At 36.2% G+C, this 13,815-nt stretch overlaps 1 protein-coding gene across 5 annotated transcripts in view; it reads left to right on the top strand.

Annotated features, from left to right (window-relative positions):
- The window catches only part of RPGRIP1L (RPGRIP1 like), a 102,621-nt gene that overhangs the window by 45,639 nt on the left and 43,167 nt on the right, over positions 1-13,815 (top strand). For 4 of the 5 annotated variants that reach the window (XM_046684006.1, XM_046684003.1, XM_046684004.1 and 1 more), the window contains 7 exons: positions 1,667-1,806; positions 4,740-5,118; positions 8,166-8,356; positions 8,479-8,562; positions 11,591-11,692; positions 12,143-12,305; positions 13,568-13,641. In XM_046684006.1, the coding sequence (XP_046539962.1) occupies positions 1,667-1,806; positions 4,740-5,118; positions 8,166-8,356; positions 8,479-8,562; positions 11,591-11,692; positions 12,143-12,305; positions 13,568-13,641 (1,133 nt within the window). The remainder of the gene's footprint in view (positions 1-1,666; positions 1,807-4,739; positions 5,119-8,165; positions 8,357-8,478; positions 8,563-11,590; positions 11,693-12,142; positions 12,306-13,567; positions 13,642-13,815) is intronic. The other variant, XM_046684005.1, reaches the window with a different exon arrangement.

The following is a 13,815-nucleotide window of genomic DNA, read 5'->3' as shown; positions in this document are numbered from 1 at the left end:
CTAAGCCTTGAGCCTAAATAATATCACATAGAGAGTGAATGTACATAAAGAAGAGAATGTGGCCAAGGACTGAGCCTTGGGAACTCCAAAATTTAGAGTTCAGGAAGAAGAGGAAGAGCAAAGGAAACTGAGTGGGCAGTGAGGTGGGAGACACACCAAGAGTATACAGCATCCTAGAGGCCAAGTGAAGAAACCTTTAAGAAGGAAGGAGGGTGACTTAGGTTCTGGGGAGGGATTTTATTTTATGGGTTGAGTGGTTGATTGCATAGGTAATAGAGTTACATGATTTGAAAATCAAAAAGGCACAAAAGTTTATACCATAAGATGTCTGTCTTCCACCCCTGTCTCCCACCTACCCTGGGTCCCCTCATCAAATGCTACAAATTCTTCCAAAGAAATTTTATGCATACACAAGCAAATGTGTGTTGTGTCAATATTCTTCTTTTAGGACTTTTTTTAGTGATGGCATATTTGAGTCATGTTTGTATGTTGATGAGAATGATCCATTAGTGAGGAAGAAATTGATGACATTGGGGCTGCCCCCATGGCCAAGTGGTTAAGTTCTAAGTCACACACTGCTTCGGCGGCCCAGGGCTTTGCTGGTTCGGATCCTGGGTGCGGACATGGCACTGCTGGTCAGGCCATGCTAAGGCAGTGTCCCACATGCCACAACTAGAAGGACCCAGAACTAAAATATATACAACTATGTACTGGGGGCTTTGGGGAGAAAAAGGAAAAATGAAAAAAATAAAATCTTTAGAAATTGATGACATAGGAGAGAATGGGGTAATATTCCTAATAATATGGTATGTTCAGGAAAGTTTATGTATAGAATGTCCTCTATTCAACAAACATTGAGTACCCATTACGTACTAGTCCCTCTGGTAGGAAGATATCAGTAGAAGCCATGGCCCTTGCTCTCAAGAAACCCACAGTGTGGTGGAGAAATAGATTGGTGAACTGCAAGTTGCCAAAGCAGTCAGTGCTCTAATGAGGACATATTCTTCCTTTCTGAAGGAAGCATAGAGCTGTTAAGTCCCCCGAGAGCCGTGCAGGAAGTCTTCACAGAGGAAGGGAGATGAAGAGCTGCCTGAGTTGAAAGGAGTCCTAAGGTGTGCAGAGCGAACATCAGACAAGGGTCTGTTATGTACGATAGATATGTGGCAGAGCTGTGGCCTCTTTCCCTGTACTTGTGGCGCAGTAGAGAAATGGGAAGGTGCCAAAGGTTTCTTGAAAGCTGAATTATAATGTGGAATATCATACTTATAGTTCTGAGGTTTTATATTGTATCTGTCAGACCGCATTGAGTGCAACTTGTTAAAAACAAAGTACTAGAGCATCAAAATCTGTAAAGTATTTGATTCAATGTTTAGACTTTTCTATATTTTGGAATGCTTGAAATGGTGTAAACTGGAATATCTCAACCATAGTGTGACATAATTCGTTAATAATATTGAACATAAGCTGAAACTCAGACTTGCAGAAGTAACTTTATTTTCCTCGTCTCTGTTATTTGCCAATCACACATCATTTGTGTAAGTCATATATTATTTTACTCAGTATAGAATTTATAGTTTTAATGCATAAGACCATTGATGTATTTTTTACAGGTATATATTTTGATTTATGGGACTCTTTTAACAGTGAGTTATGTATTGGTTTATAGGAACTAAAGGAGACATCCCAAATTTTGGCACAGTGGAATACTGGTTCCGATTAAGAGTTCCCATGGATCAAGCTATTCGACTTTATCGAGAACGGGCAAAGGCTTTGGGATATATAACATCAAATTTTAAGGGGCCAGGGGTAAGCTTGTTTAACTTTAAGACCCTTTTATGACACAAATTTTATACTATTTCTTTGTATGTCATGCTTTAAACTGATATTTTCTTTCACAGCCGTCAAGTGACTTTTTTTAACATTTTATTTTGAAATAATCATAGACTTACAGGAAGTAGCAAAAATAGTACAGAGAGGTCCTGGGTACCCTTCACCCAGCTTCTCCCAACTGTAACATCTTACATATCTGTGGTACAATGTCAAACCCAGGAAATTGACATTGGTACATTGGTACAGTACTACTAACTAAACTGCAGGCTTACTCGGATTTTAGCAATTTTTACACACACTCATTGTGTGTTTGTGTGTATATGAGGAGGAGGAGGAGGAGTTCTGTGCAGTTTTTTCATGTGTATGTAGTCACGTAACTACCGCCACAATCAAAATACAGAATTGTTCCATCACCTCAAAGGAACTTCCTTGTGCTACCTGAGATGCTTCTGAAAGATGGATTGCAATGCTGTTATCACACATCGTGACTTTTTTTTTTTAAAGATTTTATTTTTTTCCTTTTTCTCCCCAAAGCTCCCTAGTACATAGTTGTATATTCTTCGTTGTGGGTCATTCTAGTTGTGGCATGTGGGATGCCGCCTCAGCGTGGCTCAATGAGCAGTGCCATGTCTGCGCCCAGGATTCGAACCAACGAAACACTGGGCCGCCTGCAGCGGAGCACACGAACTTAACCACTCGGCCACGGGGCCAGCCCCATCAAGTGACTTTTGTTACAGTTTCTACTTTAAGGAAATAAGTAGCTGTTAGTGTCCTTCTTTCCAACCGTTTCCTCATGTTAGATTTCTGAAGTGTGAAGTAGAATACAAAATGAATATTCTCTTACCAAGAACTGGAAGTTTAAATGTAATTCCTCAGAGCAGCATTTCCCAAACTGTGTTTCATGCAGTCTTAATGACCATATTTCCAAAAGAATTCCATGATCCAATAAATGCAGAAAGCACTGAACTGAGCAAAGTTAAATAGGATCCTTGACTTTAGGACTTCCCACGTATAACATGAACCTCAAGAGGAAGCAGAAAGTATGCGCTTGTGTTGAGTAACAGAGGGATAGAGGATGGTAGAAATATTTTGGAATGTCTGCTCAAGTCATAAGTATCTTTCTTCATTTGGAACTCCCCTCATTCCCAATCCACGGGGCTGGGCCCCCAGTGGCCAGCTGTGTGTTCCGGGATCCTGTCCTCTCCCACTCTCCACCCAGTTAATTAACGATTCAGGACTATCCACCTGACCACAGTTGACCCAATCAGATTCTGCTTTCTGAGATCAAGAGAAAGCAGAACTTTTACATACCTGGAACATGTAAATTTGGGAGCCGTGGGGCAGCCATCTTCTACCATGTTAACCAGCAAAGGAAAGAAAATGGGTCTGGAGAGAGAAGAGTGAGCAAGCAATATAGAGAGAAATGGAAACTAGATAGAGAGTAAATTCTGATGATTTTCCAGTCTCATTACCTTCCTAAGGCCCAACTACATTTCTGCTATACAGTTCCATGAAATAAACCTGTAGCCTTATATCAAAGTCTCTTTTTGGTTGTATTTGCTACATGGGCTTAGTTTCTGTAACTTTCAACTAAAGAACCGTGACTAATAGATCTCCACACTGAGAAAGAGTGACACCTGTTTCCCAGAAATCATCTTTCTAGACTAGTATTTTTCAGAATACACTTTGGGAAATGCTGTTATGGAAAAGAGAATTAGAAATAGACTAGATTATTTATTTAGTTTCGGAGTTTAAAGATTTTTAGACTCCTGGTGTGTGGCTTGAATGAGTTTTTTGCCATTGGAATTTTAGCTTTTATGGGTGTACTTGCAGGGAGAAGCAGAGGGGTTATTTTGCAAATCATTCCACTCAGCCTTCTATAGCTGGATGCAAATGAGCCCTGGGAAAGCAGTATCGTTATTCCCTTCTCACATTTCCCCTCCCCACACCACCAGATGTCTCCACTAAGGAGATTATGACTATGGCTCTATTTTTCCTTCTCCAGTAAACTTCTCCAGAGTCACAGGTTCCAGATGCTCAATCCAAGTTCAGAAATGCAGTGAAAGAGGGGTCCCTTTGTGAAAGGTAGAGAATAACTCCAACACAAAACTAAGCAGGGCACTGAAACACCAGCATTTCTTTGTCCCAGATTGCTTCAGCTGTGGTGGGCTTAACAGTTAGTCAGTGCAATTGTTTGCTAAAATATTTGTGCACTGGCTACCTGAGTAAATAGTTCCAAAGGGGTCCATAGAGTAGCTTCTAGCTCTGCCTACTAACTCCTTTTGCTCATCTCTCTTCTGAAATGTTCTCTCAGTCCTAGCTTTTTATCCCCTCCGAGGTTTATCTCTGACTCTGTTCTCTTATTCTCATAACCGTTGGATTTTGATATACTGGCTAATCTTGGCCTCAGGTATCTGTTTCCCCGGACCCCATTGGTTGAGGATGAGGGCCAACCCAACTATAACAAAATCATCTCTATGAGTGGGCCCATCAAATTCACTGGATTCTCACTTAAGAATGGCATATGGTCAGAATAGCTCGAATGGTTGAAGGATTAGCTCTTAATAAACTTGTGAACTAGAGGACATTTGTCTTTGGACCTATCTGCAAAATTTACTCATTAATACTAAATAGAATTAAAGAGCATAAGATTAACTTTTTTCTTGGTTTATTTGGTTTTAAGAGCATTGCTCATTCTTCTATGTTTGTTGCTAATAGCATCTGTTCACAGATGTTCTAGGGAATATTGGTTTTGAATAAGAATCAAAAGTCTTTTACTGAAAAATTCACTATGAATTGAAAATATACAGCTTTTTGTCCATGTACAAAACTTTTGTTTGAGGGTTAGCAACTGTTGTTTATCTTTTCATTGTATTATTGCTATAATATAAATATGTATATTTTTCCAGTTAAGTCAGCAAGCACCCAAAACTGCTCAGCTCAGTTCTACTGATTCCACAGATGGCAACTTAAATGAACTTCATGTTACAATAAGATGCTGCAACCACCTGCAGGCCCGAGCAAGGCACCTTCAGCCACACCCATATGTTGTGTACAAGTTTTTTGATTTTGCAGACCATGATACAGCCATCATTCCCAGTAGCAATGATCCACAGTTTGATGATCATATGTGTTTCCCAGTGCCGATGAATATGGATTTGGATCGATACCTTAAATCAGAGTCTCTGAGTTTTTATGTGTTTGATGATAGTGATACCCAGGAGAATATTTACATAGGAAAAGTCAACGTGCCTCTGATTTCATTGGCACATGACAGGTGTATTTCAGGTAAGCCTGTTTCTTGAATCTATGAAATTGTAAAAACAAGCCTAAATTATACCTCATTATTATGGATATGATCTTTTTATAACTAGTCTTAACCTTGTTGGATAATTGTAAACTTTGGACCTTTAATATTATGTTTTTTTAGTTATTTTCTTAGTAGTTGTTCCAGGGATTATAATATGCATCTTAACTTACCACAATCTACTTAAAATTAATACTAACAACTCCAGTGAAATTTAGGAAATCTGTTGCAATGTAATTCCGTTCCCTCCCCCCTCCTTTGTGCTATTAATGTCATATATTTGTATGCCTATATATGTTATAAACCCAAAAATACGTTATAATTATTGCTTTAAATAAGCTTATGTCCTTTAAAGAAGTTAAAAGAAGGGAGAATATATATAATTATAGGAGGCTTTTATATTAACTTATGTATTTGCCATTTCTGGAATTCTTTATTTCTTCATATGTATTTCAGTTACTACCTGGTGTCATTTCCTTACTCGGGATTACTCCATGTCTTCTCCCTCTTTTATGCTATTATTGTCATATTTTTTTCTTCATATAAGTCCAACAATATAATTTTACAATTGTTTTATGCAACCTTCTTTTAAATTGGTTGAGAGAAGAAATGAGGAAAACTTATTTTTACTGTCTTTTATAATTACCTATGTAATTAATCTTGCTGGTCTCTATCCCCTTGTGTTGATTTGTAGTTATCATCTGGTGTCACTTCCTTTCAGCTTGAAGAACTTCCTTTAATATCTCTTGTAAGTCAGATCTGCTGGGAATGAATTCACTTAGTCATTGTTATCTGGGACTGTCTTTACATAGCTTTTATTTTCTGAAGGATAGTCTTGCTGGATATAATATACTTGGTTGTCAGTTGTTTTTTTCTTGTAATACTTTGAGTACATCAGACAGCTGATTTCTGGCATCCATTGTTTCTGATGAGAAGTCAGCTGTTCATCTTCTTACGCTTCCCTTGTGCTTCATGCTGTTTACAAGATTTTCCCTTTTTTTTTTTGGCTTTCAACTATGATGTGTCTGGGTGTGGATCCCTTTGTGCTTACCCTGTGTAGAATTTGTTGAGCTTCTTTATGTGTAGGATACTGTTAGGCACCAAATTTGGGAAATTTTCTGCCATTATTTCTTCAATTATTTTTTCTGCCCTTTATTTCTTCCCTCTCTTAGACTTCCTTTTCACATATGTTCGTGTGCTTAATAGTGTTCCATGGGTCTCTGAGGCTGCTGGGTTTTTTTTTTTTTTTTTTCGTTTTTCTTCTTCAGATTGAATAATCTCTCTTGATCAATCTTCAAGTTCATTGATTCATTCTTTTCCCAGCTCAAATTTCCTACTGAACTCCTCAATCGAATTTTTTCATTTTAGTAATTGTGCTTTTCAACTCCAGAGTTTCTATTTAGTTTTCTTTTTTACAATTTCTATCTCTTTGTTATAGTCTGTGTTTTATAAGTCATTGTCATCACACTTTTATTTAATTTTTAAACGTGGTTTCTTTTCATTCTTTGAATATGTTTATAATAGCTGCTCTGAGGTCTTTGTTAAGTCTATCATCTGTACACCATCAGAAACTCTATTGATGGCTTTTTTCTTGTGTATGCAGCACATTCTCCTGTTTCTGTACATGTCTTATGGGGTTTGTTTGTTTGTTTGTTTGTTTAAAATTGGATATTTAGGATTCTATATTGTATTCCAGCCCTCTCCCACTCCATGTGATGGTTACTGTTGCTATTTCTCTTTGTTTGGTGACTTACCTGGACTAATTCTGTGATCTTTTCCCCTCACTGTAGCCACTGATGTCTCTGCTAATTTTTTGTTTGTTTTATTCTTGTTTTAATTTTAAGCCTGAGTCACCATAGTTTCATGGTCAGCCAATGCGTGGTCAAAGGTTATGATTAAACACCTTGAGTTGATGGCTTGGGTAATGCATTCAAAGTAGGCCTAGGCAGTCTGCTGTTCTCATGTTCAGCCAGGGACAAGTAGCTTACTAGGGTCTGTTCTAACTCCTGCTGTTCTTACTGAGGTTCAGTAGATTCTTTTGAATAATGCTTCTCAATTTGTTGTACACCTTTGATCAATTTCCAAAGTCCTTAAATGGTTATTTTTCATCATTTTGTCCAGTTTTATCATTGCTTTTCCTGGAAAGGGTTTATTCAGCTCTTCATTCAGCCAATCTGGAAGTCCCACCTGTGCCTATAATAGAATTTTATCACCTCTCCATATTCCTCCTATATACTTTTTTCTACATAAAGTCTAGCCTTGTCTTGTTTTGTTTTTTTCCCCAGCCAAACCATTAAAAGAAGTGTCAAACACTTGAGGACCAAGTAAAGGATACCCCTAAATAAAAGTTATGCTTATAATATGGGTTTGTTTTCTTCAAGTGAGGGATTTTGCATACTGAAAAATCTAGTGTCAAAATTAAAATTTGGGACAATATTACAGATTCAGCTAGATAATACTGTTTATTATTGCTGTATGTTTTGGGTAGTTTGTTTATTTTATGGACCTTTTTTGGTATGCTACTATTAATCTAGAGTAATTTAACAAATCCCAGCAAAACATATTTAAAATTATAATAGAGTTATATAGTAAAGACTTCTTTAGATATATAAATTACTTTAAATTTTGAACTTTTAATATATTTTTCTATATAGACAAGTCTTTTGCAAGAATATTCAAATCAAAATGAAGATCAATATTTGAGCTGTAACCCAGATAATTACAGGAAGGCTAAGAATTCTGAATAATCTCTGAATTTAATTTCAGTGAATTAAAATATTTATAAGTTAATTTTCTCATCTTTGAATCAGTTTTATCTTTGATGCTTTGACTTCTGAAAGCAGTCTACTTGAGAGATGAACCTATCATAGATCCTCTTGTCTTTATTTTAGTCTCTAAGTCACTTGAGTTGTGAGTAAAAGCCTAAATTATTTTTAAAGTTGTGGGTAGTTCTCTTTGCTCTTCTTTAATTCTTATGGTCATAAACTTCACCCTAGCACTAATTACAATTATTTTCGTAATTTGACAGGAATTTTTGAGTTAACAGATCATAAAAAGCATCCTGCAGGAACCATCCATGTTATATTGAAATGGAAATTTGCTTACCTTCCCCCAAGTGGATCCATAACAACTGAAGACTTAGGAAATTTCATACTGAAAGCAGAGTCAGAAGCTGTTCAAAGACTGCCTCCAGCATCCTCTGTTAGCACGTTAATTGTAGTGAGTAACAGTGACTGAATTTCCTATAAAACTTAAGAAACAGTCAAAAAAAGAAAACATAGCTAAAGTTTATCTAAAATATATGTTCACTATACTCACTCTGATGTACTGGTTTATCTTAGGCACCAACACCTAAACCAAGACAACGTTTAACACCTGTAGAAAAGAAGGTATCTTTTGTGGATGTCACACCACATCAGCCTTCTGTAAGTAGTAAACACTCAAAATAGTGATTTTTTTCCCCGTAACAAATATTTGAAATAAATGATAGAGGTATAGTATACCCTACCTGATTTAAATAGAAACAGATGAATAAAATGCTTCTTTTCTCTTTAAAATGTCAGCTTTGTCACTTGGCACTGTGTAAGAGTGTTCAATGTGCTCACTCTTGCTAAATTCACCATGACTTTCACTTTGCCCCGAGCAGTCAATACTCAGTGCCCACTGGAATCTCCCAGGAACTTTTGACACAGTGGAATACTTGCTGCTTTTTCTCTTGGTCTCTTGGATCCCGTGCCTTCCTAGTTCTCCTCTAACTTGACCGGTTCTTCTTCTCACTCTCCCGGACCACATCTCTGAACGCTGAAATGCCTCAGCAGTCAAACTCCAGGCCTAGACCCCTTCTCAGTCTTTATCTTCACTAGGAGATCCCAGCCCATCCCATAGTTTTAAAAAGCATCTATATGCTGACACTTCCATATTTATAATCTTCAGTCTTGATCTTACTGCCAGATTCCGTATTTATTTTCTTACTGCTTATTTCATGTGCTGTCTGGTTGCTAATAGGAATCTAAACCTACGTCTAAAGCAAACCTGGTTTCGCCAACCCTCTTCCAATGTTTTCTGTCTTCGTTGTTTCCCGTTCTCAGTAAATGCCATCATCATTTACACAGCTGTGCCGCTGGGAAATTCTGGAGGCCTCCCCTTGACTCTTGTTTCTCACATCCCACAATTCGGTTCATCCGCAAGATCCTTCAGCTGTACTTTCACAGTATATCCTGAATTCTCATCATCTCCACTGTCACCACTCAAGTCACCATCATCTCTCACGGACATTTAAAGAAAATATTTACTTTGTAATTGAGATTAACTTCTGTACAGTAAAGGACACAGATCTTATGCGCACAGCTCAATGAATTTTTACATATGTACAGCCCTGTATACCCATCACCCAAATCAAAATATTCTTTCTCCCCAGGGCTTAAAATAATACCTGGCATATACAAAACATTTAATCTGTATGTGCTAAATAAATAAATTGAATAATTATTCAGGCAGTGTTTTATAGCTAGCATTTATTAAGTGCTTATTATCTGCCAGGCACTGAACTAAATGCTTTATATCCATTAAACTCATTTAATCCTCACAACAACCTTATGTTGTCCATATTAGAATTATTCCATTTAAAGATAAAGGAAGTAATGTTTACAGAGGTTAAGTAACTTGCTCAAGGGCAAAGTATTAGATCTAGGATTCAAATACAGGTAACCTGATTCCTAAGTAAATGATCCTTAATATAAAATAGACATATAAATAGAGGTGTTTGTTGCAGTGTTAGTCATAATAGCTAAAAATCATGAGCTAGTTAAATGTCCAATGTTAGTGCAATGGTTCATTAAATCATGATACATGCACGCATTGTAATATTATGTTGTCATTAAAAATTATGTTTATGCAGGGGCCAGCGCAGTGGTGCAGCACTTAAGTGCACACATTCCACTTCGCGGCCCAGGGTTCACCGGTTCGGATCCCAGGTGCAGACATGGCACTGCTTGGCAAGCCATGCTGTGGTAGGCGTTCCACATATAAAATAGAGAAAGATGGGTATGGATGTTAGCTCAGAGCCAGTCTTCTTCAGCAAAAGAAAAAAAGGGAGGACTGGCAGCAGATGTTAGCTCAGGGCTAATCTTCCTCCAAAAAAAGAAAAAATTATGTTTACCCAGAGTTTCATATCACAAGAAAATTTTGTTACACTGTTTTTTTTTTATGTAACGGGATATATTGTACTTATAATTACTACTGTGTAACCAAAAAAGTTTTTTATTTGCATTAAAAAGTAATTATAAAGAAAGAGAAGTCTAACTAATTATTAACAGATATTATCATTGGGTAATGGGAATATGGATTTTTATTAATGTCTTTTATATTTTCGTGTTTATCTTTCACATTTTCTATATTGGACATGTTTACTTTTAAAATAGCAAAAGTGATAAACTATTTTAAAAATAAACATCAGTTTATAAACCCTGAATAAATGGTTGGCTATAAATTGACATTTGATACAATAAAAAGATAATGTTGATCATAGAAAGTACATGCCTATTTTAGCATATACAATTTTTTTTCATTTTCTTGCTGAGAAAGATTTGCCCTGAGCTAACATCCATTGCCCATCTTCTTTTTTTGCTTGAAGAATGTTAGCCCTGAGCTAACATCTGTGCCAGTCTTCCTCTTTTTTGTATGTGGATCGCCACCACAGCATGGCTGATGAGTGGTGTAGGTCTGCACCTGGGATCCAAACCCACGAACCCAAACCACCAAAACAGAGCACACTGAACTGAACTGAACCACTATGCCACGGGGCTGGCCCCTAGCATATACAGTTTTTTAGATTACATGCGTAATGTATAATCATCATAGAAATATTAGAAAATACAAATAAACAAAAATAAAAATAGTAAAAAAAATTTCCCCAAATCTATATATCAGACAGAATTTTGGTGAATTTCCTTTCATATTTTTTCCCATGGAAATATACACACGTTTGTCTATTTGCATGTTTGTTTTTTAACAAAATAGTATAGAACTACATATATTCTTCTATAACTAGCTTTTTTACTCATCATTATATCGTGTACTCTCTTTAATGTCAGTAAGTACAGATCTGCATTATTATTTTTCATGGTTACATAGAACTCAGGTATTTGGATGTACCATATTTTATTTAACTAATGCCACATTGTTGGACATTTGCATTGTTTTCACTTTTTTGCAACTATAAACGATGCTTCAATGAAGTGCACGTGCAGTTCTTACATTGCATATGTGTATCATGAAGAATATCAACCATTTTGCTGAAATACACTAACTAAATTCAGTGTCCTATGGGTAACTACTATATTTGCTCTTAATTTTTATTAGTGCCTATACATATTATGAAAAAGTCTTAGGATGATTTGGGATTTAGCAATAAATACAAAGTAACATACATGCATGTTTATACATTAATATAAGGAGACCTCTTCTCCTCCTGAAGACATGAAGGAAGTTTCACCAGAAGTGGAGCATACACCAGAAATAGAAATTAATATGCCAGCTGTTTCACATATTCCCGAGGTTTGTATTTGTATTAAATTATTTTGAAAGGTTTAATTTGTTTCTTAAAGATTTTGTCTTTGTATTGACATGAATCAGGAAATCATAGCATTGAACCTATTATTACATGACTTCCCTGGAATAGAAAAGTCAAAAATATGACAAATGTAGCAGCTGCAATTATGCTGATACTAGCAGATAGTAAATACATATGTGAATTAAAGTATTAATGTGAAATTCATTTTGATATTAGTGTTCTTTTCATTCTTAGTTTATAATCAGATTTTCATTTATCTGCCTATTTTCATTTGTACAATTTAAGTGATTATTTTCCAATGAATCATGTATAGATGTTGCATGTCTATATGTTTGTCTCAAGTTTGCATGCTTCATTATCAAATGCATCAGCAAGAATGCTATAAATGTGATCTAAGCAATAATAAATATACCAGTGTGCATTCATTTCTTCAGGTTTCTCAAGAAAGCAGCATAGATAAGGTAAAAGAGAATATTGAGAAAGTGCAACAAGGAAAAGATGATGATGTGTCCTTACTGTCCGAGGGTCAGCTTGCAGAACGAAGTTTGCCTTCTTCTGAAGATGAAACAGAAATAACTGAAGAATTGGAACCAGAAGGTGACTTTCTTTTTGTTAACGTTATTTACTTGACTCCTTGCATCATGTAACCGTTAGAGTGTACCTCATGGAACATCTTCATTTTGTAGTGGCTCTACTTCACAGTACTGCTTTGGGGTTTTTTTTGTGAGGAAGATTCACCCTGAGCTAACATCCATTGCCAGTCTTCCTCTTCTTTCTTTTGCTTGAGCAAGATTAGCCCTGAGCTAACATCTGTGCCAGTCTTCCCCTCTTTTGTATGCGGGATGCCTCCACAGCATGGCTGATGAGTGAAGTAGTTCTCCACTCAGGACCCAAACCTGTGAACCCAGGCCACCAAAGCAGAGCGTGCAGAACTTTAACCACTCGGCCAGGGGGGCGGCCCCCACAATACCTATTTCTTGGCAGAAATAATGGGATATAGTTCAGTGTAGTTGGCTATGGTCAGGTGAAATTCTTCCATATCTTCTTATCTCAACTGGGAGAGCCACAACAGAATGCAAGTATTATATCTGGCCATAATCCCAATTTATATTTTAAATGGCTGTATATTCTCTTTGAGTTCAGTACTATCATCTGGATTATTCTACAGGACTTGACTTTTTAAAAATTAAAACTAAGAACTCAGACAAAAAATGACAACTTATGATTTAATTTATATAAATATCTAGAAAACGCAAACTTGTCTACAGTGACAGAAAGCGGTTAAGTGCTTGTCTAGGGTAGGACAAATGGGAGGAAAGAGATGATAAAGGAACAGGACATAACTTCAGGGGTGATGGATATGTTCACTATGTTAATTGTGGTGGTGGTTTCATGGAATTATATATATGTCAAAATACCAAGTTTTGCACTTTAAATGTATACAGTTTATTGTATGTCAAATTTATCACAACAAAACTGTAAAACTGTTTAAAATGTTTGTAAGTGGTAAGAATAAGTTGATTTTTACACGACACTACTGGTTAAGCTATTACAAAGCACCTATTACCATGTCCTTCTCTTTAAAAAAATTATTTTTTAAATTCATATTAGAACAGCTATATTTTTATTTCCTTTATTTCTACCAGAACTAAACTTGGGATTTTCAATCTTTTTTCTCTCTTTTCTAAAATGTAATATAAATGTAACTCTCTCTGCTGCTAAAAAAGTGCAGACATGATTTTCCCACTGTTCTTTTAAGGTTATCCTTATAAGGTATGCTTATTTCTCTCTGTTTCACAATGTACAGATATATATTTGGTTTAACAGATTTAAACCAGTAAAATTTTATTTTTTAACAGATGAAGAAGACAGATCAGCTTCTGACAGTGATGAGTGTATTATTCCAGGTCCTGTCTCCAGGAGTATCAAACAGGTCAGCAGCCGAATGCCAACTACAAATGGTTTGAAATAAAGTTGCTTTTCATTCATAGCATGTTAATCTTCATATATGAAAATCTTAAGACAAAAATATTTCTGGAAAAGTTTTAATGTTTTGTCATAATCTTATCCAGATAATCATCTCGTACAAGAAAACTTTACAGTTTCA

The sequence above is a fragment of the Equus quagga genome, chromosome 13 (genome assembly GCF_021613505.1).
Source record: "Equus quagga isolate Etosha38 chromosome 13, UCLA_HA_Equagga_1.0, whole genome shotgun sequence".
Classification (NCBI taxonomy): Eukaryota; Metazoa; Chordata; class Mammalia; order Perissodactyla; family Equidae; genus Equus; species Equus quagga.
This window is presented reverse-complemented; position numbering and strand designations above follow the sequence as displayed.